The 24,892-nt window shown below is 27.4% G+C and overlaps 3 protein-coding genes across 3 annotated transcripts; all 3 read right to left on the bottom strand.

Moving 5' to 3' along the window:
* Positions 1–4,267: 4,267 nt before the first annotated feature.
* LOC145840611 (man(5)GlcNAc(2)-PP-dolichol translocation protein RFT1-like) lies at positions 4,268–9,877 on the bottom strand. The gene is made up of 12 exons (XM_082947924.1): positions 9,800–9,877; positions 9,355–9,494; positions 9,059–9,127; positions 8,780–8,963; positions 8,397–8,498; positions 7,713–7,932; positions 7,158–7,251; positions 6,748–6,835; positions 6,036–6,174; positions 5,486–5,597; positions 5,215–5,361; positions 4,268–4,933 (listed from the first exon to the last, which is right to left on the bottom strand). Exons 1-12 carry the CDS (start codon positions 9,875–9,877, stop codon positions 4,666–4,668), a joined length of 1,641 nt encoding a protein of 546 aa, XP_082804050.1. The 3' UTR covers positions 4,268–4,665.
* Positions 9,878–10,494: 617 nt separating this feature from the next.
* Positions 10,495–12,055, bottom strand: LOC145840276 (tRNA-specific adenosine-34 deaminase regulatory subunit adat3-like). Its single transcript, XM_082947475.1, has 2 exons — positions 11,959–12,055; positions 10,495–11,625 (listed from the first exon to the last, which is right to left on the bottom strand). The coding sequence occupies exons 1-2, from the start codon at positions 12,034–12,036 to the stop codon at positions 10,588–10,590; spliced, it is 1,116 nt and encodes a 371-aa protein (XP_082803601.1). The 5' UTR covers positions 12,037–12,055; the 3' UTR covers positions 10,495–10,587.
* On the bottom strand, positions 12,056–22,679 carry LOC145840275 (general transcription factor IIF subunit 1-like). Its single transcript, XM_082947474.1, has 10 exons — positions 22,561–22,679; positions 18,733–18,834; positions 17,393–17,509; positions 16,928–17,093; positions 16,466–16,616; positions 15,267–15,340; positions 14,186–14,349; positions 13,975–14,098; positions 13,217–13,456; positions 12,056–12,715 (listed from the first exon to the last, which is right to left on the bottom strand). The coding sequence occupies exons 2-10, from the start codon at positions 18,829–18,831 to the stop codon at positions 12,390–12,392; spliced, it is 1,461 nt and encodes a 486-aa protein (XP_082803600.1). The 5' UTR covers positions 18,832–18,834; positions 22,561–22,679; the 3' UTR covers positions 12,056–12,389.
* Positions 22,680–24,892: the final 2,213 nt, after the last annotated feature.

Genomic DNA, 24,892 nt, shown 5'->3' with positions numbered 1-24,892 from the left:
AAGCTTTTGTATTTTAAGTTAAATTAAAGTTTGATCATACCACTTAAATCATCAAGAAAAGGTTATCGGCTGCAACTGACTGAAGAGTTTCAATAAGAACGAAACCCGGGTCTATATCTACCGAAAGCTTGTGGTTTGAAGATTGAAGTGGTATGATCAAACCTTTATGTTAACTCGAGCTTGGTTATAAATGGTGTAAAAGTTTTCATTACTGTTTGAAAAACGGAAAAGTGTTGAAGTTGAATGTACAAAAGAAATCAAAAAATGATTTAACTTTTGATTTAAGCAAAGTTTATTCTTAACTTAACTAAAGTATAAACGTCATATACACTTTTTTTTTTTTTTTTGAAATGATTAAAATTTTGTAGGATTTTGAAACTGATCGATATTTTTATTAAAAATTTTAGTAACAAATATTTGTATATTTTAGGGGTCGGTGGCCTTTTAAAAGTAACGGGAAAACTTTCCAAGAAAAAATTACTTGTGTACCGCACTGTACAGATAAAAGCCTTGCCGGCCGAATAATAAACTTATTTTAGTAGTCAATAAAAAACATCATTTTAAAACAAAATGTGATAAAACAAGCAACAGTAATGCTTAAAAGTCTGCTTTATTGTATTTTTTTACCGGAAGTACTTATTTCAGTACTAAAAAAATATGTTTTAGCTGAAAAGTACATCGTGGGCCGCAATTTTTCAACCCCTGTAGCAAATTGAGAACAGTTAATGCATTTATTGACTTCTTATGTTTAAAGGTCAATAGTCCGCAGCACTTTTTTTTTATAGAAATAGGCCGGATTTTTTAACCAAGTTTTTATAATCTGGTATTTTTAGTAAAATTAATCCGATCACACGCTCAACAAGCAAATAAAAGTAAATTTGTACGGAATTTCAAATTTAAACCAGCAACGTTGTTTAGCCATAACCAAACCAATGGTTTTTTTTTAAATAATTGAAAAATTTCTTAATTTTTTTGATTTATTTTCAATTGTAGTGAGCATGGTATTTGTACTTGGTATGAAACAATGTGCAGCAGTAGTTTGCTGATTCCAGTTTAGCATGAACGCCTCTTTAAAACATCTGTAGTACAAGAAGTATAAGCTGAAGCAAATGTTTAGTTTAATAGTTTGAAACAAATAAACTTTTAGAAAGAGAATTAAACCATCAACACAGTTATATTGAAAAGTATTATGATGAAAGTGTGTGGTCATAATGATGGCTTTGAAAACTATCTGAGTTGCAAGATCGATACTCAGTGGTCGACAAACTTATTAAAAATATATTTAATTTGTTTTGAAAGTTTACATATTTTCTAAACTTTTATGAATGCCTACAAAAAAAAACATTTAAACATTTACACCAAAATTTTTATGTTAATTATACATGTTTCTGAAAAGCTAAACGAAAGTAAATTTTTGTTTTCAATTTGGTATTTTTATAAAATAATAAAAAATAAACCTGTTTGAATATTTTTGTTTCGAAGTTTTTTTTAAACATATTCTTTAAATGTTTGCAGCTGTACAGACTTCAGAACAAAAAAAGCTAGCTTGAGTCTACCCTGTATAGCTTTTATAAACTAAGTGCATTATCAGTTATTGTTTTAATTTTATCAAACGACTAATTTAGATTTTATTCATTTTTATTTAATTGAAAATTAGTAATAAAACACAGAACATCTAAAACGAAATTAAAAATAGAATTTAAGTTTTTAAACAAACTCTTTTTTCATTTTACACATGAATTTTTAAACCTTGTCGTAGCTTTTATTTACTATATTTTTTCAAATTTTACATTCTAAAAAAATTAGTTATAATTAATTTAAATATCAATACTACAAAAGTTATACAAGACACACACTTTCAAAAACACTAAATATATTTCGATCAATTCTCTTTAGTAGAGTACAATGATAACAGATAATAAGATTTTACACACTTATATAATAACCAAGTAATCATAAAGTAATCAAGAGAATAAAAGATCACATACCGAAATGTGTAGAGAATTTTTGCCTGACAGATAAGAAAGATGATATACCGGTTAAGGTTTAAAACGCATCTAAACGTTCATCTATTTAAGAACATTTAGTTAATAATCCAACTTGTGCAAACAACTATAATATAGATAGATTTAAAATCATTAAAATTTGTAGTAATGTTTTTGAATTGGTTAAATTAGAAGCCATTTGTATCTTGTTAAGGAAACCCGTTTTATGTAAGCAAATAGATTTTGACTATACTGTTTCTTTATTTTCATAACATTTTATAAGAATTGTTTTCATTTTATTATTTTGAGTTTTACTGTAGATCAATTATAACGAAAATGGACTTGTTTGGTTTTAACTTTTACAAATTGCTTTTGTCTTTTATTAATCTCTTGATTATTTTATGATTACTTGGTTATTATATAAGTGTGTAAAATCTTATTATATGTTATCATTGTACTCTACTGAAGAGAATTGATCGAAATATATTTAGTGTTTTTGAAAGTGTGTGTCTTGTATAACTTTTGTAATATACTGGTTACTTATGTTCCAATAAATATCAATACAACAAACACAACTACTTACCAAGATAAAAAACCTACAAAGTTTTATTTCAGATTGACTTCATAAAAAGGTATACAGATATCTTTTTCAAAAATTTTGAAAGTTTCAACATCAAATTAAGTAAACATCGACTTAATATTAGTTTTTGAAAAAAAAGTTTTAACCTAGGCTTCTGGTGTTATTTTACAATAGATTACTAAATACAGAGTTGCCAAAAGTCTTTAGTAAGTTTCTTCCACATCATAATTAAAATTTTTTTGATTCATTTTTTATATAAATTAAATTTAAGTTTAATAAAACAGTCTTAAATTATATAAAAACATTTCAAAGATACTGTAAAGCTACTTTAGATGTGTGTTTTTGAGAAAACAAGTTTTAATGACCCAAAATTTTTATCTTTATAATATTTTTTCGCATCTAATCGAAATTATACATCTAAAAATAGTTTAAAATTCCAGATTTTTTCAAAATTTCACAAACTCCAGGTTTCTTTTACCCTAATTCCAAGTTTTTCACAACCCTGTAAATGTCACTTCTTAAAAAATAAAATATATAACTACACTTTTCACGTTTTTCAAACTTTATGCACCAAGTCTTACTACCTGAGTATAAATAATGATGGAAGCTTATTTAAAAGCAGTTAACAGAGGAACAAGAAAATATTCATTTTTTAAATGTATTATTTTCGAAGTATGTAATATTAAACTAACCAATAAATTCATAAATATCTCGTTTGAAGTACTCTGGGTTTTCTCGCGAAAAAGTACCAAAAAATGTTTTTCACTCCCTTAGAAGTAAATAAATGTCCTAGTCATTAAAAAACTATCCGGGTCTGAAGAAGAACAAGTTCTTTAAAACTAAATTTATAGCTTTATCAAAAATACAATGACAAATTCAATAAAAAAAAATATCAAAGATTTACTTACAAGAACTAGTGATCTACCTGGTATATAAAATTAGGATCCGGGTTTATACTTCATTTATATCGAACCAGTCGAATCCTTGTTTTAAATCATGATCGGGCAGATTTTAATCCTTTAATTACTTTGAATTCAATATCTCGGGAAATTTCAAAACTTCACGCAAAAATGCCTAATTCCTTTTTTTGCTCTTCATCACAAACTCCAAAATACTGAATATAATTTTCTTTTTTAATTTTCAAAAACAAGCGATCTACCGGACTTATTTTTGAGATCTGGATCCGGCCGGTTCGGAACTTGTAGATGACTATGAAATACTTTAAAGCTTAGTATGTAACATAGGCGCTGTTTGTTTTAAACGTCGAACAGATAGATTACTTAACACAAACTTTTAATGATCCATTTTTCCACAATGTATAAAATATAAATGTATTTTCATTGCGGAAATTTATTCAATAATCGTTGTATATAACAGACGGTTGCACAAACTAGTTTTAAGAAAGTTTTAGAAATTCTTATCAACTACAATTTCAACTTCTTTAATACTCAACTGAGAACTATAAACAATTTAATTCAGTTGAAAAGCAAGTGGTTGTATGATAAAGAGTCATGAACTGTACTAGTTTATAATTAATTATTAATTTAAGTATTGAGTTAACTTGAAACATTGTTCATATACTAAATTGTTTATTTATTAACTGAGGTAAATAATTAGTAAAAAGCATATTATAACATTTTATTCGAGAAAAACTAAGCAATACTGCACTAAAAACTAAGTTAATTAAAGTGTGATTGAAACATTTGTGTATGTACTTATAAGAAAAGAGAGCAAAATGCAAGAACAGTTTTTTTGGAGTGGTTCTAACCAATTTGGGTAATCAAAAATATTTGCCAATACTTTAAAAGTTTACAAACGCTTGATGTAGAAAATATTACTACTTTAGTCTAATTTTAAAAACAAACCATAAAAACCGGCTTAGGATAAAACCAAGTACAATTCGAAAATTTTTTTTAGATTAAGTAAAAAAATTTTTATTCAATAAATAAAATAACATAAAAACTTAACATATTTCCTAAAAGTTAAAATTTCAATAAAAATATAAAACTAAGTAAATACTAAAGGTTATAAATAATTCTAAAAGCATTTAAAAATAAAGTATATGTTAGTTGTTACAGTATAACAGCTGGATATAACAAACTATTTTGACTTTTTTGAAACAAAGTGAGCTGTTAGGAACTGAATTAAAATTTTTTCGTATGAGTAAACGGAATACAAAACAAAAACTAAGCAAAGAGCGCCAACAGACACATGTAGCATAGGTATTCTGAACATGACAAAATATGATGACAGGTGCTGCGATGAAATGCAACAAGTTATCAACGAAGCCAGCATTGCAACCACAACTTGCTTACTCGGTAGAATTCCTTTCAATGGATGCGGATTTGTATCAAAGTCTTCGTAGAAGCTGGGTAGAACAAAATTAATATTAACTAGGTATGAAAACATATTTTAAAGTACTACTAGTGTCGCTTTGTCTCTTTGGAATTTGATACTTTTAAAATTGATTACCAACTAAATACTGCTTACAAGTAATAGTGATAATTTAAACAAAATAAAGTTGTAAGTAAAAGACTGTAGAACAATTTTATTTTAACATATTTTTGATGTTAAGAGTTTTTGGCAAGTAAGAAAAAATAGGACTTAAAAGTATTCAGTCAGAATAGTACAATAAATTTCAAAACTAACCTGATTATATGATCGATGCTAAATTTGGTTCTGCACATCATGTTAATGCAGTCTGCAAGTATGAAACCAACACCTCCCCACACACTTGAAAGTACAAGGGACATGACGACGAAAACGACAGCTAACAATGACATCAAAGTGCTGTGGCTGTTATTAAAAAAATATTCATGTAAGTTAAGTGTTGCACGCAGGCTCACAAAAAATATTACATACATAGATGATGAATTGAAACATAATGATATCTAAGAACACATAAGCAATAAAACAAAACCTATCAATTGCTTTTTGATTTCGTGATGCATTAGCAAAACACTCAGTGATTCCGTTTAATGCCAAAAATAAAACGTAGAAGCAGTAGAATCTGAGCAACAACGGGCCATTGTCTGTATTAAACAAAAAATGTAATTTAAAACTTATATTATTATATTGATGAATTTAGAATTAGGGTTTAGTTATAAGCATGTTTAATGGATACCTAGATATGGATAATGGATAATATATATTTTTTTATTATAACTTTTAAAATGATAGCGAAGTTAATCGAAAAGTATATTTAAACTTATATTTTTTCAATGGTTAAATAAAATACCACTTTAAATAAAAAAGCTCACGTAATTATAATCTTACTAAGATATTTTTTAATATTTAAAACAGATTTACATGTGAAAATCTGTTTATAATCTACAGCCAGTAAAAATAAATTTGTAGAAGGATATGTTATATGCAAACTCTACTTGATAGTTTTTTGGCACATAAATGACTTTCAAAATAAATTTGTATAATGTCAACTCCACCTAAAAAAACTTTTAATCTAAACTAACCATTAGTTAGTTTATGTCCTCCATACAAATCAAGCAGAAGAAATGAATACGGCATACCAAAGGAAATTATCAAAACTCCAATGATGACTACAAGTCTCAGTAAACTGTACAGAACTTTCGATATTTCTACCATGCTAGACTGTTGAAGTATGTAGTTCTCATTTAAATCAAAGTTGTAATAAAAAGTAATTGCACAATCAAGTTTTTATAAAAAAAATCTCATAAAATATCTTATACCATACACTACAATAAGAAAAGGATAACTAAAAATTATTTTGTTAGAAAAATAATTTCAATTAGAAACACATTGCTAAACATTAGTTTTCGGAGGACTTTTTTATATACTTAACAATTTAATACAATACTTGTTATCCTATAAAATAAAAAACGCTATCAAACATAGCTAAAATTTTCTTAAATTTTTTTTTTCTGAAACAACTTTCTTGATTTTTTATTGTTTATCAACAATTTTTAACATATTGCCACACTTAGTAATTTTTTTTTTCTGTAAAAGAAAAAGTTCTATACTAAGTGGCGACTATGATTGTTTTTATATTTAATTTAAAATACTCAAAGAAACAAACTTGACATTGATAGAAAAAAAGGTACATTATAACCAATTTAAAAATTTAAAAACTTTTTATAATTAATTTTGTATTATTTTTGAATATTTTGAAAATATAAATTTAAATTCTAAAAAAAAAATACTAACCTTCTCATGCTCTTTGGCAGTTTTGTTTCGATTAAGCATCTTAGCAAAAAACACGTAGAAGCTATCTTCAATAGGCAAGAATATAAACCTTAAATTAATATAACTTAAATAAGTATGAAGAAATGAAAATTTAAAAGATTTTTCTTAAGGACTTAAAATATTTATCAACATGTAAGTTTTAAAGTATTAAGGGCATAATTAGGGTGTTTTTTCTAATTAACATCGGATCTTATATTAAAGCAAATATAAGTGAAACCATTAATAAATATTTATAGATATAAAATCTTATACAGAATTTTAAGATAGTCTTTTCAGAGTTGCCAAAGGTTTTTTGAAAAAATTTCGGCTATATCTTTAATACATAATACAAGAAAAAAAAAACTCGTTATAAAACTAATTAGAATAAAAACCTAGCTGCCAGAGCACCTATATTAGTAACAGTGTCGAATATCCCTTGTTCCGCAAAACTCAACATTCCAAACATAGTCATCACATAATTAGCACCTAATTTTTATTTTGGTATGTCTTAAATTAATAAATAAGAAGTCTTAGGAGACGGTTTGAAAGAAAAAACTAAGTCAAAAACATTTATTTTAGGCATTAAATGACAAAGTTAGAAAATAAGTAAAATTAATTTGTCTAGCAATCTTGTAAGCTTTTAATAAAAGAATGTTCCCCATTTTTTATATTTAATGATTAACTACCTAAATTTTTAAACAAATTCGTTGTAAAAAATAGCAAGTAAAACTTAAAGAATAGTTTTCTTTTATTTAATAAAAAAAAAACTTTTTAGGAAGTAGAGTTTGTGAATCATCACGCATTTTATATGTTAAACCAAAAAATAATATAATTTTAACAAAAATAAAATCATACTTAGCTAAGTATTGTAATATTAATTTAAAAATTATGAGAAAAAAAAGCAAAAAAAAAGAAAATTAATAACAACAAACATTTTTAATATTAACCTTTAGTTAACAAGTTTTTTAAAGCGGATTGCTTGAAAAAGCTCCATGTGAGCATAAGGTAGTTAGAACTGGCTAAATCTTGGTAGTCTTTTATCTTTATAGAAGGAAGAAAATCTCTCATACTGGTAAAGGGCAAATCAAATTTCTTATAACTTCCACTCTTTGTTAAATAGGCAAAGTATAGAATATAGGAAAAAACCATAATAACTGAATGGGAAATCTGCAAAATAGCTTTTACTAGTATTTATTAAAATTAATGTTGAATCTATTTCTATTTTACGAAACACAATGAAATATTTGTAATTAGCAACTCTAATAAGTTTAATAATTTATTTTTTAAGTTATCTTCATCACAAGTAGTTTATATTGGTAGAGGACAAAGGTAGTAATTTAAATATTTTTGCTTTTGTTAAGTGTCTATACATGTAGAAAAAAACTACATCCAACGTAAATGAACGTATTGAAACTAGTGATACCTTCAATCTTCTACTAATATATCATACAAAAGAACATATTATAAATTATAAGGATAGTTTTGTCTTTAAGTAACAGTTTAATTTTTTTATACATATAAAACTTAAATCTTGAAATTTTTGCAATAAGAAAGCAAGACAAAATATAAGCTAGTCTTGTAATAAAAATTGGTATTAACATTTATGAGGCTGGACAATATGCAAAAAATACCTGAGCTATACAGAAGCACCACAATTGTAGATCAGGTTTATTTATTACAAGTAGCAAGGTGAGAGCACATTTAGTTGTTAAAGATAAACCTTCTGAAAGCACCTGAAAATAAACTTGTTTAGTATTTCATACAGCTCGCGAAAAAATTCTTAGTATCTTTAAAATAGCAGCCTTTAATTATTACATTCGCTCTAAAACAGTAGTAAATAAAACATATTTTATATAAAGTTTTATTAAAATACCATTAAAACCTTTAAAAAATAGTTTGCTTAAAAATCCTATAAATAAAAACTTTTATATTGTTATTCTCTTTAAATTACTTAAACGTAAAATTGTAATCAATAAAACAAATAACTTTCATTTACCAATTCCAAAAAACCTACCTTCAACTTAACCATGCCAAACGACTGACCGATGACTTGCAACGGTTCAATGGCGAGTTCCGCGCATGCGCACAACGCAAACACGACGACAGCTTGGTCGTAATCCGCCATGCTTTCCGGTTTCGGCCACACACGGGTCCACAGCGTCACGCATACCGACCCTAGAACGAGTCCGATTGGAAATCTGTTTTCAAACTTAAAGTAAATGTTTCCTTTTCATTGATAGAAGTAGATTTTAATTAGCGTTCTGGTTGAGCAATATTTTGAACAAAAACTTACACACACCATAGTAAGTTTTTTAGCTTTTTCCATTTCTCTTGAGATTTTTCGTTTCCACTCAGACAAGCTCTACAAAATTATTGAAATAGCGATTAATTAGTCAGTTTTTAAAGAATTTTTTCTTTTAATTGGTTATAACATAAAAAAGGTTTATAAAATAAAACGAAAAATAATAATCTTAACTGCATAAAGGCAGTTTAAGAAGCTAAACAAATTATAAAATAATAGTTATAAAAAAAAAAATTAAAAGTAATCGAAAGGAAACCTACAAAATACTATTTAATGAACAAAAAAACCTTCTGAAAGCTTCTCTAGACAAGAAAAGAATGGTGTCATACAAAAGTGTGAGGGTGACGTTTACAACACCAACCGTTTCAGCGCTCACATACCGAAACATCATCGATTTCGACAAGAACGTGAAAACTCGATACATCAACTGTTGATGTAAATAAACTTAATAAAAATAGTGTAACACAAAAAGTGTAATGTTTTGTTTAATTTCCACAATTTTAATTTTGTTTCTTGCGACTATTCCTGCCTGATGAGTCCTAATTAGGACGAAACCGGTCGTAGGATTGTCTCGGATGTTGTTGTTGTTAATTTTGCGGTTAAGTTCATTTGTTATTATGTTTAATTTCATCATGAGGAAAAAAAAACGACGCGTTTAACAGATTATTAATTTATAATTTAGATGAACAAGATCTTTCTCTAAATTTAAACTGTGTTATAATTTCAACTAGCCTGAATAACCATTGTGTATGAGGCTAACTGTTTTGAACTTTTTATAGCGTCGTTCACTTCTTTCGAGGAGGTCGGCATTTTGATTGTGAAGATAAGTTTTTTAGTAAAGATTGGATGAAATTTACCTAAAATTGAAAATGATTGCTTCTGCCTAGAAACATATTAATATATTTTTCAATTTTAACCAAAACAATTAAGACCTAATAATCTTTAATATCAAAGAAGATACATAAATTATAACAAAGATCAAACAATAAAGTAAGTTTTACCTAAATATAAATTTCCTAAAGTTGTAATTAAAACGCTAAATATATACAAACAGTAAATGACCATAAAAATAATATTTAAAAATGTAATATTCACAGTGAGATTTTACAAAACTTTAGATAAAATATTTTTTTATCAATTGTAAAGTTTATCATTGACAACTTTTAAAATTAATTCATCTTAAAATACTACATTTTTTTTTAGTAAACAAAAAATATATAAATAAAAATACTTTTTACAAAAGTAACTATAAGTTATGTAAAAGTTTCAAGTTTTGTTAGACAACCAAAGTTTTCAAATCGCAAAGTAAAGCTTTGATGGTATTATATTAATAATTTGATGGTTCAAAAGAATTTAAAAGAACTAAACTTAAAATAAACTTAAATAAGAACAAAATAAGTATAAATTTATGATTCTTTTTTATGTTAATAATTTATTTGCATAAACTATAAAAAAATCAATCAATTAAATTATCTATAATATTTCGCTAACAAACAAAAAAGTGTAACTATCTAAAAAATTCAACGTCTTAATTTGTAGACTGAAAACTTGTGGTTCATGTCCTTGTGGGCGTGTATCTTGTACAAAGTTCCCAGCCCGCCCTGCGAGCTCGACCTCGCGTACACCACCCTGCAAACGCGGGAGTGCAGCAGGGCCATGCTGCACATCACGCAGGGTTCGTGCGACAAGTACACGTGCATGTTGGTGCCGATGTAGTAATCGCCTTTCGCTTCGTCGCTGCAGTACAAACCGTCCATCCCGCTCAACTCCTCCTTGTAAGTCCCGCCGCCCTGGTGCTTGGCGAGCAAGTCGATCGCTACCATGGGACTGTGCAGCAGTTTGCGCTTCACTTGCGAGCTGGATACTTGGCAAATTATCTTGTTCAGCCTAGGGTCTACGACGACTGCTCCGGGTGAGCATCCCGCGTCGTTGTTGCTCGCGGTTTTTCCGCACTCGACAGCAATGTTCAAAAAATTTTTTGTGTCACAAACTTCTTTTCTGTCGTAGCAAGCGCCACTGATGGTGCTTTCCCTGTTTTTATCTTCGTGAAAAGACACGGGCCAAAACTTTTTCGTAAACTCAAACTGCTTTCTGGTGAGAGGAGGCTTTGTAGGCAAGTGGGCGACGTACAAATCGCCGACGAATTCTTCGATGCAAGACAGGCTCGCGTCCACACAACTCAACGCGATTTCGCAATTGTTTTCAATCACCAGATCGAACTGCTCAGAGTGTACACCCTCGATGAAAAGAACAACGTGCAGCTTGGCGGGCGACGAGTTCAGCTCTCTTTTGACTCGTTTCACGTGCGCAAGCTCGAAAGGAAAGCTCTTTCCGAGGCACTTGAGCACGTTGGCGGTGAACTTTTTGTGCTTTACGGGCGCAGCAATGACCCGGCGGAGACCCACGGCTTCTTCGTTGACGCAGTACTCGTCTCCCAACACCATGTCGAAGTTCCACCGGTCCTCTGAATGCAAGGACGAACCATCAGTAGGTTCGTCAGCCTTTTCTATTTTGCTTTTCTTTGCAACTGGCTCATTACAACATTCTTCTACTTCGTTCTGTTTAAAAACATAATTTAAGAAGTGAAAAACCTCTGTTCTGTTTTCTTAATTATTTTAAAACGAAGTTAATCTAAAAGAACAAATATTATTTTACAAATTTATTTCGCATTAAACTATTTGTACAAGTTTGTTATACAACACTAATTTAACAATATTCTTACAAAAATATTTCAAGTTAGAAACTTCTGAATAAATTTAAAAAAAAAGAAATAAATATTTAAATAGCTTTAAAAATCTACTAGCTAAAAATCATATCTCATTAATTTTTAAAATATGAGGAAATATTATCTCTGTGGGAAATTATGTTTTTTTGATGTAAACTTGTTTTACCTGAACAATCTTAGTGCTCGTTGTAAGTGTTCTGCAGTCATTGTTTGTAATGTAGTTTTCTTGAGATATAGTATTCATTTTTAACTATTAATTAAACCTTAAGAATTTTATAACAATAAGACTAAGTAGTGAACTAAAATTAAATAATTTATTCCACATTTAAGTTCAAGTTGACTAAAATATAAGAAAAAGTCACTAAAAACAATGTTTTTTTTTGTAAATAAGAGTTAAACCGTTTTACTAAGGTATAACTTTTAGATCTAAAAAACCTTTTAGATAAAACTTTTCTTTAGGAACGAGACTTAAAACGTTTTGCCAACATAAAAATTTAAGTTTATTAAAAACATAGAAGCATTTTTCTATCATAAAACAATCAATGTTTTTTTCAACTAGAACAGAAACACAGAGTCAGCACTCCAACACTATCGCTTTCAATCTTTCAAATGCAAATGCATCTTGCCGTTTATTTCAATCTTCTTCAGCTTCAACAGCCGCAACTTGTCGCCGATCAGCTTTCCCAGCATGCCCTTGTCAACCCCGTCCTGCTTGAACTTCTTCAAAATTTTTGCGATGGTGATGGGTTTGAGGCGCAGCAGTTCTTTCAGCTTGTCCATGCACACCACCGAGTCGCTGCCTCCCATCTTGGCGCGTTTCGCTTCCACGTCGCCCCCAGGCTGACCGTTGGCTGGCCTCTTCTTGCTGCTCGTTCCTACTTCGCTCTTCGGTTCTTTTTTCAACGGGGTCTTCTCTTTCTTTTCTGTTAGCGTATGTTGTTAGCGAGCGTTGCGAATATCGTTTAAAATCAGAAAATTTAATCTGTAAATAATAACTAGACAAATAAAAAACAAATTATATGTTATATGAAAGTTTGATAGCCTGATCCAAAGTTTCTTAATATATGAAAAAGACACATCGATTTTCACATTAATTATTTTCTAAGTTAAACCAATAAAAGCATTTTAATAAATTGATTTACAAACTTTGTTACACGACTTAATAATTTATAAGCAATAATACTCATAAACACTTATAATATAATAGTTACACAAAATGAATTCAATAACTTTTAAAAATTTGAAGATGTTCATATTGTAAAAAAGGCTTTAAAAGGTATTTATACAATTTAATAGAATTCAAAAATCCTGTAAAATATAGTTAGTATTCCTAAAACACTTTAAATCTTTGTACAAAAAATGGTAACTTACAAAAACAAGTTAAGTATATAGAGTTATACAGTATTGCAGTTTACAAAGTTTACCTTTTTTAACATCGGAAGGCTGATACTGGTCTTTCAACTTGGCAGCGGCCTTCTTGTTGGCGAACGAGCTTTTGATGTTCTTGGCTCTGGCCTGCATGATGGCGGTTTTTCCGATGAACTCGTCCGCGGTTTGATCGTCGATGTCCGACTCCGAATCCGAGTCGCCTTCGTTCTTCTCCTCTTCGATTTCTTCTTCTTCATCGTCGGAACTCGATGACATGTCGCTCATCTCCTCAATGCCTGGACAAAATAAAACTCTTTAACTTACTAACAACAAAAATAAGTTGCAGTTACTACTTTTTATTTACAATATTTATAGTTTACAAAAGTTAAATTAAAGAGGAAATATCCAATAACAATTTTCTTCAAAATAATAATATACTTAAAACAAAAAAGAACTATATAACATCTTATTTACAGCTATAAAATAACTATAATCGATAATCTTCTATTTAAACTTATAATTCCTTTGAAAATTAAAGCGAAAGTGTCTAAAATGTTCAAGTTAATTTTTGACAAAATATAATTTTATAAAATCATTTGAACTTCGTTTGTTGCAAGAGACTCAAAGTTTATAATTTTACAATTGATTACAACTAAAACTTGTTTTTATCATTCTAAAACATAAAAACTAAAACGTTCGGAAGACCAGAATGCAAGTGTACTATTACTCACTATTTAAAATATTTCTCGGCTGTATGTAACAACAAAAAATACTTTATAGATTCTAAATAAAAATAAATATATTTTCAGAAAACCTTTGACGTCGTACTTGGCCGAAAGATCGATTTCGTCCTCGGAGCTGACGTCGCTGTCGTACTGAAGCTCGTTTCCCTCGTTGTCGCCGTCGTCCGAATCCTCCTTCCCCTCGTCCGCCAGTTCCTAAAACCATTTCAGTTTGTCAGCAGCTCGTATCGCGATTTTTTATGTACGCAAGATGATCTTCAAAGTATCAAGGAAAACGCCAACCTTTTCAAGCATCTTCTCCTTCTTGATTTGCTTTTCTCTCTTCTTCTTGGCCACCTGGTCCTCCTCGTCATCGGAGCTCGACATCAGTCCCACGTCATCGTCGTTGTCGTGAACTTTCAGCCCGAACGACGTCACGTTGTCGCTTTTCTTCGGTTTCGTCGACTCTTGATAGTATTAAACAATTAAGAATAAGCAAGAAATGTGTAAAGTATCAAAACAAGTTTTTTGTTGATAAAATAGAATGTAACTGAAATAATGTTAAGTGTAATAAAATCACAAACAAAGATAAGAGTAGATTAGTACATTCAAAAATACTTAGTTTATTTAATGAAAGCTTGATAGAGTTTTGTAAACTAGGACGTAGAATTTGAATAGCAAAAATATTACAGAGATCAACTTTTTTTAAAAAAATAATCTTAAGAATTATCCACTTAAAAGCTTAAGTAAGTTTTGAGATATGAGGGATCAAAGTTGGTGAGCTTAACAGATTCATTATGGAAGACGCAAATTAAAAACAGTTTTACCACTCTTTTAATACAAAAAGTCAGTCTGAGTGGCCAAAAAATAGCCAACTACATAAAGCTAGCTTAAGATTAAGAAAAAAAAACTGCTGCATCATAGAAACTTTATAATTCAACCTTTATACAGGGTCGCTAAATGTTTTTGGCAAATTTTCTCAAGGTTTTTAAAATTTCCTTAATGTTTTTAAAAGTAAACATTTTTGGGTCTATTTTTAGTTTAAAGTTAAGTTTAAGGTGAAAAACTGTGTTAAATAGTAAAAAAACATTGAAAAGATACTGTAAAGCTATTTCAAATATGTTTTTTAATAAAAAAACTTTTTGATGATGATAAATTTTTTAAATCTATGTGTAATGTTAGACTTTTGTGTCAAATCAAAACTTTTCCACTTAAATGTAAAAACTATTTAAAATTCCAGGTTTTTAAGCCTAAATTGTCAAATTCTAGGTTATTCCAGGTTTCCAAGTTTTTTGGCAACCCTGTTTATAGTGTCTTCAAATGATTAACTTGGAATTAAATTTCACACAAGTATCTACTTTTCAATTTAGCATTTAAATTTTACCTTCTTCTTCCTCATCTTCAGGTTCAGGTAAGGCAAGTCGCTTTCGTGCCATGAAGTTCAATTTGTTTAAAATTCTGAAAAAATTATGCTGTTGTAACTTATATCCGGTAAATAAAATTAAATAAGGTTTAAAATACTTATAACAAAAAGAAAAAGTTTTAAACTAAAACTTAACAAAAGAAATTTTTTGTAAGGGGTTTTAACACAAGCACTAAAAAGTAAGGCGCAGTTTTTATAACAAAAACAAATCTGTTAAGTATCTTTTACTTTTATTATTTATACAGAGCTTATAAAAAAAATTCAACTCGTTTTATTCAATAAACTTTCCTACGGTATCAATTTTCTACTTAATCTTTTTTTAATTTCTTAGATATTTTGCTTCACAGATATTTATAAATTAGTTAGTATTGATTTCATAGAAACTAGTTCCTTGTTTCTAAAATTACTGTTTTACTTACTAAAAAACTATTCTAAGTTTAAACTGTAGTCTTTTGAGTCTCATTTAAGTCAATAATACTTATTTTTACACTATTTCTTACTATCTTAGTCTAACGACTATCCTTAATTTCTTTAAGTAAAAAATTATAGCTAATAACTTCTTTTAATTAACATTTAAAATCAGGTTATAAAAAAAACTTTACTTTTTTTAGCTTTGAATATTTTAATTATGAAACTTTTTAAAATGTACTCTGTAAAATCTTTTGATTATTTAAGTAAACATACTTATGAATTTTGTAAATTTTGTTAATTAAGCAGTTGTAGTTTTTGCTTTAATATCAAGTTAACTTTATTTGTGTTAAACAGCAATTTTAGTTATCTATTAAGACCCTACATGACGGAAAATAAAAAAACATATGCTATGACAAGAAGAAACAAAGGATAAAAAACTTATTTCAACAAACTGGATTTATAGAAATTAAACAAAGTTATACAAATCATCATAATATAAATTTGTTTTAAGTAAATTTGATATATTAATCTTAACATAAAAGAGCACTTTTAATTAAAAGACATTTCTATAAGATTTATTGACCAACTTGTATTGCCTTATAAAGAAAGAAGTAATACTTAGATAAATTAAATTATTTTTAGAAATTATTTTATCTTTTTTAACTTTCTACACATAAAAAGAAATTTGCTAAGCTTGTTTTTAATACATAAATTGTTTATAAAAATAAAATTCATCGATTTACACTAACTTGTCTCTGGAGTTCCATTCTCTTTCAGCTTCTTCATCAGTTAAAGTTCGATGAGTAATCTTTTTCTTGAACACGCACCAATCTTGTACAGGATGGACTTCAAAGCTTGACTCTTTTGTTTGTGTCATCACAAAATACATCGATCCTTCCCCTTTTTATAGTTAATTGGATATTAAAACATTTTTGTATTCGAAAAATATAAAATTATACTGTTGAGACTTAAAGATATAAATTCAAAAGTTTAAAATAATTTAAAAATTTAGCATAAATTACATACACAAACACATAGTTTAATTAAGTAAGAATATTATATAACTTGTTTTTTTAACTGTTTAAGAAAACTTTCTTGACTAAATTTAAACCATTTAATTGAAACTCAATTATTAATGTATATCTCATAAATTTTCAATCATTTTTATAAATTTTTGAAACCTCGATGATAGTCAAATATTGTTTACTCACCAATACCTCCTTCTTTTTTTCCTTGAAATTCTTTTGTTACAAAAGTAGGTTTTATATCTTTTTTGTCATCCTTAGGCATTTCCAGACTAGTAACTTTTAGACTCCAAGGCTGATTCTCCACAACAAAACCTTTATTACGGCGACCACCCATTTTCAACCTTCTTGCCTTAAAAAATATTTTTTTTAACATTTTGAAAAACAACAATTTAATTTAACTTAATAAATTTTCATCAGAAATTTAAATAAAAATAACCTTTATTTATTTATGCAAGTTTTTCGAAAATTAAAGTACATAAATTTATTAACTATATCATATCATCTAATGATCCCTTCAATAGAATCATACACAGATTGTATTCTTGTAGTTGACGATTTAAAATAATAATTATTATTTAACAAAAAAATTTTAAGATTCTATAACAAAATTTTATTTTGCTTATGGAGAACTATTAAAAAAATCAAAACCTCTAATTTTTGCCTCCTTCCAAACTCACTACCAGCTCCAAACTCAGGCATCATTAGATCTGTTTCATACTGTTTTCTTGCACTCAAATCTCGAGAAAGAGTGGCAGTTTTCCAAGTCTGTTACATAATTAATTTTGTGATTTAATAATTAATGGCAAAATTAGTATAATAATTTTAAATCTAAGTTTTTAAAAAATTATTTTGTATTCTTATCAAATAAACAAGCTTTTGTTTTCAACTTTGCTTTATCTAGTTACAAGCAAGTACGGATATTGCAATGCTTTAAAAGTAAATTACTACAGTTTGCTTATATTGATTTAAAAAGTACTTAAACCTGTACAATTTAAAAATATTTTTGAAAATCTTTGTATTGCTATATAAAAATGCAGGTAGAGGAAAACTCAATTTAAATAAATATTGATTCTTGATAGTAGTAAAAAGAGAAGAATCATACTTGGTGTATCTAAAATCAGTAAACATAGATATAGTATATTAAAAGCAACTACTGGAGATAGAATTAAATCTATAATGTTTGGTTGCCTTTTAACTCTAAGTAAACTAAAACTAAAATATATTAAGGGTCACCAATCACTCATGCTTAAAACTAGTCTGAATCAGTCTGAATTTGTTCAAAACCTTTTTTAAATATGCTCATCTGGAAAAATTTACTTTTAACTTGGAGTTCCTTAATTTGGGCTTCCATTTATTTTTTAATGCTTGAAATCTTATTTTAATAACACAGCTGTATGATTTTTTAAATATATATAAGTAAAACAGCAATAAACCAAATCTAATATATTTTACCGAAACTTTTTTTCATATTATTAAAACACAGCTTTTGCAGCTTATTGTCCCATGACTTGCTAATATGGTCCCCAATGAGGCCCTCTTTGAAAAACCCTGGTTTACTAACTTAAAAAAAATTGTATTAAAGTAAAGATAGCCACATATCAAAAAAATTTAACAAGTAATTGAGTTCAAACAAAACTTTTAAAACTAAAACTTTAGATTTTTTTAGTTTTTTTTGTTCAAGTTTATTTACAAAGCGAGAAAAACTCTAGAAAAAGTTTTGTACTTTTAATGTGAATTAAAGTTTGTAGATATTTTTTCCAACTTATATCTTTTAACTAGTTATCTGTTTGACTGCTAGTTCAAAAAATTACAAAAGAACGATGACTGTGTTTTGGATAGATTAAGTGTTATACTCCATTTATAAAGCTTGTCAAAATCTATTAATACAAAATTCTTTGTGTTTTAAATTATTTTTGATTTACTTTTTGAAGTCTTTACATTTATAGTTTACAATAAACTGTTATTGCAATAAAAATATTAAAAATAACCTGCACATCAGTTTGACCACCACTATTAAACTTCATTACATTGAATTTCTTTTTAGGATCTTTTGGTATTACCACATTGAACTCTTCTGATTTTGACATGTTCTGTTTAAAAATCAATCTAATATTGAAAAATATTATCTCTAAATTTGATTAACAAAAATGAAATTTAAGTTTTTAGATTTAAATGACAATAACTATGTGTAGTGGATAATATAAAAGAGAAAGTATACTTCTGTAAGATAACCAACCATAATGTTTCAAAAGTAGAACAAACGTAAATTTTATTACTGGACAAATTGCCACTCATGAGGGAAAATATAGACTAAGGGACTATAAACTAGTACAAATCAGCCTGAGTCTATTAATCTCTTTAAAAAATTACCACTATGGCCAAAATGACATTCTTTCCAAGAAGTATGCACATAACTTATTTTAGTGTGCAGAGGAAAAAACATAAGACTTAAAATATATTTAAAACAAGCATAATCAGTTCTCCTATTTTTTGTACTTACTAATAAATTTTCTTATGTCATGCAACTATAAAAACACCTAAATATTAGGGTTTTTAATAACTAAAAAATCCGAATTTTGATCATGAAATGTGTAAAAAAAAAATTAAACCTAATAAGGTCCTGAAAACAAAACAAGTTGTTATGTAAAGTATAAACATATATACTTTTTTTTTTTAATTTAAGTTTATGTTATAGCGACTAATAGTTTAGAAATGAAGCAAAACAAATTATATTTAAAATCAAAACAAACACTGATTTCCAGTGTTTGGTTTCATTTTAAATATATGTTTTTTATTTTGTTATACTAATTACAAATGAAAAAATCTAGAAAGTTTTTTCAACAGGTTTGAATTTTGGCTAATGAAAAAGTTCATGGGAGCTCCATGACAATTACAATAAAACTAAAGAGTAATCAATTTAACAAAACTTACTGAGTTTACTTGTTTTAATATTGTGACCCAGGGAAACGCTGAGGTTTTAATAAACTAATTTTTTTAAATGATTTTTGCTATTGATAGGGTATTAACATAGGTATTATTTTAACTAGCTTTTAAAAAACTGCATTTATGTTTTACCAGACCACTTGTATTATTGAACCTGTTGAGATATCTTTTAAATTTAATGTCAGCTTAAATACTTTCTAAGATATCCCAAGTTTTTGTTTCACTGCAAATTATTCTCAAATTCTAATCACCTTAAAAGACATTTCTCCTGATAATACTAGTCTTTTTGATACTGATAGATTTTTGTAAATGAAAATAAAACTGACAATGCCTAAGGTGTTGATGTGTGAATGATTTAGTTGCCTCAAATTTTTGGATGTACTCATAAACGAACACTTCAGTGCAAAAATACTTGAAAAAATTTGGGTTTGATTCATAGAACTTGTAGCTATGTCTTCCTGACAAGTTCTAATAAAAGCAAAACCAGGTTGCAGATTGTCACATAATTTGTTGTTGTTGGCCAAGAGGTGTAGTCTAGTGTTTATAAATAGATTTTAAAATTATTTTATCAAACTTCTATATTCTTAATTGCATCTTAATGTTTTCACCAAAAGCCTGGTTCAACATAATGCTAAATTAAAGCAGGGTGGGCTAATTACTACAGTCAGACCAATTAAAGATTAATCTTCAAAGTTTTGGGTTAATAACAAAACATTTAGTCATGGTAATGAGAAACTAACATTTCATGCAACTTTCTAATTCATAGACATTTCGATGTCAAACATAATTTAGCATTTGTTTATTACACAAGGTCAATGGTAGAGTAATTGTAGCTAGCAAACTTGTGAACATTTGTTAAGTTACAATATTAATGAATAAAAACCTGTACAAAGATGGTAGACAAATTCTGGATAACTCTGGATGACAGCTTGGAGAATTTTCAAGGACTATAGTAAATAAGAAAAACAATAGTGTGTAGTTTTTGGATTGTTTAGAGATTTATTACAATGATCTAAATTAGTAAAATATTTTTTTGATTTTATGCAGAAAATGTCTGTTTTGAAAACTCCTAGCAATGGTTATTGAAGCAGCAGTCATGCTATTATTGACATACTTTTGTTGAGCTTTATATTTAGAGCTTATTGATTGTTTGAAGTTGGTTTTATGCACACTTAACTAGGATTTGTTGGTTTACACCGGAATTTTCTCAAGAAGAAAACATTGCACGTTTATGCAAAGTTTTAGTAAGTCAGGGGGCAAACAGAGAGAAATTTTTGGCAATAACTAGTAAGGAGGTAACAACTAAATTAAACTAGATATTCTGGAACTTGTGATAAGGAGTAGAAAAAAATGTCTGAGAGTTAATTGAGTGTAAAATTGAAACTTACTTTATATATTTGAAGGTTTATAATGAAGAAGGGCAACAAATGTTTAATTTTCTAAAGTAGGAACTATAAAAGAGTTGAAGAAATTTTAAGGTTTACAGTCTGCTGCATTTGAAGTAGCTTGAGCGCAGCTCGTTTGCAGTTTATTAGCTGCTTGGGTTTTGCAAATTTAGCAGACAAGTTTTCAGTCATGGCTGTTAAGCAAGATGCATCAGCTGCTACTCTTATATATTTATTTGCTAATCCTGGTAAACATGATCGTTTTCTGCTGCTATCATTTACTAATACTGGTGGACATTACAAGTAAGTCAGAAAGCCTTTAGTATGAAGTACTAGGTAAAACAAATGCTCAAAAATTTAGATCACTTTAGTTTTGTATGAGAAAAAAAAGTTTATGTTGTGTGTGTTTTTTAGAAAAATTGTTTTTTTTTTGAATGACATGGTCAATTTTTAGCAAAAATTTAAGATTTTTAGAATAAGAATAGTTAATAATTACAAAACTATATAAAAGGTGGCACTGATTGTTGTGAAATTTAATTTAAAATTGCTAAATACTTAATCTTGGTTTTCATTATAGTTTATAAAAAAACTTAATAGTTCAGAAGTTCTTAATTTTTTATAGTAATAAGTAGATAGAAAATAATAAAAAAGTTTCCAATAATACAATAGTTAAAAGAATAAAACCATCAAACCAATAGCAACTGTTAACAAACATTTAAGATTTGGTTGTAAACATATAAATTTGAAACTTATTATAACTAGAATTAAATTATTGTAAACAAAATGTGAACACTTGTAAAAATATTTTAAGGGCATAGGGTAAAGGGAGTTGGGGTAAACACCTTTTTTTGGTTTCTAATCTTATTTTATATAGTTTTTACTAAGATACAAGATGCTTTTTAAAATTCAAAATACTCTTTGAGATAAAGCTGGTGAAAGTCGGATGCAACAATAGGTTCCTTATGGGAGGCCCAAACTAAAATTGCAAAAATAGACTATTTCACTAAAAATATATCTTCTCCTATGTTTTTAGAGATAACTACCTTAAAATTTCAGGAAGTGTTCCTTGATATATTTAGAAAATTCTGTCAAAAAGAATTTTTTTTTAATTAAAATGTTCTAATAAAAAATAATAAAAAATCATTTTTTTTTAGTTTTTTTTTTAAATTTAAATTTTTCAAATTTTGTTCCAATAGAATTTTCTAAATATTGCAAGGAACATTTCCTGAAAATTTGAGGTAGTTATCTCAAAAACTCTGCAAATTTTCAAAGCCATTGTTAGGACCTCTATGTCATCAGTACACATTAAATTTGGCTACTTAATAAGCCCATGCTTTTGCTAATAAAACTTTAAGTTATATAAAGAGTATAAATTACATTTATATTCTGTACATGAGTTTGTGTGATGTCAAATTAGTTACAAACATCAACTTTAAAAATACTTTAAAATAAATTATTAATTGATAAACATGAAAAAAATAATTTCACCTGTTTCGAATAAGTACTTTCTACTTAAGTGTACTATAGATGATTTAATAGGAATTTGGTGACAGGAGGAAGCTTGATAAGATATTAGTCTAGAAACAAGCTTTGCTGCTGTGTTCAAATTAATAGTGAATCGATTCATGAAACTTTATATATAAAAGTTTTTACATATTCGCTATTCACACATTCCATTAAAAAAAAAAAAATTTTAATCTAAATGAATTTTTACTATTACTAAAGTAGTAGACTTGAAAAAGGCGATAAGACATAAATTATAATACATTATTGCATATAAAGCCTATGAAGAAAGCCATGCTTTGTTTCAAAGCTTTTTTTAAATATAGTTTAATTAAAAACTTTAAAACATTTAATTTACTTTCTACAGTCTACTTACAGCTAGGGTGCATCTGTTGCCCCGGTATCAAAGTATAGTATAGTTTATTTAACGACAAAATATTTTTTCCAAGAACTTTGTGCACGAAAAAACCTCTTGGTTATCGAGTCGAACACCACGGATATCTTTTAACATCTTGTCCAGGACATATTACGAGTTTTTTATTCTTGGCAAACCTGCTCTTTAGTATAACTTTCATTGTAGTGATAAACGTATAGCAAAACGTTACTCGATCATAAAACTATAATCTAAAATAAAGATATTTTTATTTAGTATTCAGATTTTTTGTTTCTTGCATCGCTGCTTTATACTATTTGATATCATGTTTGTGTAATTATTTAAAAAAGTTTTTAATGTTTACAATGTATCCTGTTTTAACTTACATGTTACTTATTTTACTTCAGGCAAAAATTTTTTCTGTTTCTAAACATTTTGTCTATTAACTAAATAATACAAAAAAAATAAAATGAAGAACAAAACCAAAACTTATTTGTATTCGTAAAGATAACTAATAAGTATTACTCAACACAATTTATATTGTCTAGTTTTTTATATTAATATGTTAATAAAAAGACCTGTTATTTAATTATTTGTCTTAACTAAAAAAGATTGCTAGACTTACTGAAATTTAAATAGAAATTTAATAATGATAAGCAACACTGTTATGTGCAGTTTATTATTTATTATACTTGAAAAGGTTGTAACTATTTTTACCACCGGAACCTGGTAGTAAATAAGATATTTAATTGCATATTTTTATTTAAAAAGACCTGTTAAAAATCTAAAATATATTGAGTTTAAAATTTACCAAAACATTTGAAAAAAGAAAGTTTACTATGAAAATTATATGAAGTTTATACTGAGTTGAAAAAAATTTATAAAACTAATATAACTTTGATCTTAATTAGCTATTAAAACTTAAACATACTTTATGTTTATACAGCATTTGATTAAAGATATATTAGTCTTGTTTAAAACTAGCTGTTTTAAAATTGCAAAAAAAACGAAATAAAGTTTAAACTGTTTGTTGTAAGCTACTTGGGATTTTAAGTATCTTATCATAAACTAAACACATTTTACATTATAATTTAATATATTGGTTTATTGAACGACAAAAAATGCGTTCAAATATTTTGGTTTAGTGACATGGTTTACAAACTTCGGCTATCGAGTCATACACTACGGATACAGTTTGATGTCTTGTCCAGGACGATTAATACGTAAATACTTCTTCGCAAATTTATAAGCTAAAAACTAACTTCAAAAGAGTTTTTGATAAAGTTTTCTTAAAAATAAAATTAATTCTATGTAATCTATAATAAATCTATATAATTAATTTACTTTTATTTTTGCAATAATTTTGTAAGTTTTTAGTAAGAAACTAAATTAATAAACACTATTTAATGAGAAGGATAGACAAAAGTACTGGATATAAAGATTAAAATTTTTCTATTTATTTTCAACTCGCTTAAAACAACTAGTAAATAAAAAATAACTTGGATTTGAAAATAAATTTTTGTTGTTGTTTTTGTTCTAAAATAGAGTTTTAAATTATTTAGTAAGGTTTGAATTAAAACAAAAGTAATACTTGGTTCACCTTAATGTAAATAGAATTTATTTATATATATAAATATTATACTTTAAAAACTACAGACTTTAATAGCTTAAAGGTGGTTGTAATGTTTTTTTTTTTCTAATAACAAGCGAGCACAATGTTTATTAATTTTTTAAGTTTTCTGTATTAAGCACTTTAAAAAAATAAAAACCTTTTCAAACTGTGTTGCTTGAAAAACATCGTAAATTAAGACATACTCTAATAAAGTTATAGATACTGGTTGCAGACGATAATAACACATCTAATTTAGTCATATTGCTTTGCCAATGTTTTTAAAGTTTTTGACTATAGAAACTAGCATTTTTTTAAACATAATACATATAAAT

The sequence above is a fragment of the Thalia democratica genome, chromosome 7, assembly GCF_965202585.1.
Source record: "Thalia democratica chromosome 7, ktThaDemo2.hap1.1, whole genome shotgun sequence".
NCBI classification, from domain to species: Eukaryota; Metazoa; Chordata; class Thaliacea; order Salpida; family Salpidae; genus Thalia; species Thalia democratica.
Note: the sequence above shows the minus strand (reverse complement) of the source record. Positions and strands in the feature narration are given on the sequence as shown.

Excerpts from the sequence above, each read along its gene's own strand:
- LOC145840611 (XM_082947924.1), bottom strand. The coding sequence starts at position 9,877 with ATGCCGACCTCCTCGAAAGAAGTGAACGACGCTATAAAAAGTTCAAAA. Across the intron at positions 8,499-8,779 it reads TTGGCATGGTTAAGTTGAAG|GTGCTTTCAGAAGGTTTATC; the intron begins GTAGGTTTTTTG and ends GTTTATTTTCAG. Across the intron at positions 7,933-8,396 it reads GGTGCTTCTGTATAGCTCAG|ATTTCCCATTCAGTTATTAT; the intron begins GTATTTTTTGCA and ends GCTATTTTGCAG.
- LOC145840276 (XM_082947475.1), bottom strand. The coding sequence starts at position 12,036 with ATGAATACTATATCTCAAGAAAACTACATTACAAACAATGACTGCAGA. Across the intron at positions 11,626-11,958 it reads CGAGCACTAAGATTGTTCAG|AACGAAGTAGAAGAATGTTG; the intron begins GTAAAACAAGTT and ends GTTTTTAAACAG.
- LOC145840275 (XM_082947474.1), bottom strand. The coding sequence starts at position 18,831 with ATGTCAAAATCAGAAGAGTTCAATGTGGTAATACCAAAAGATCCTAAA. Across the intron at positions 17,094-17,392 it reads GAAGGAGGCAAAAATTAGAG|GCAAGAAGGTTGAAAATGGG; the intron begins GTTTTGATTTTT and ends ATATTTTTTAAG. Across the intron at positions 14,350-15,266 it reads TGAAGATGAGGAAGAAGAAG|AGTCGACGAAACCGAAGAAA; the intron begins GTAAAATTTAAA and ends AATACTATCAAG.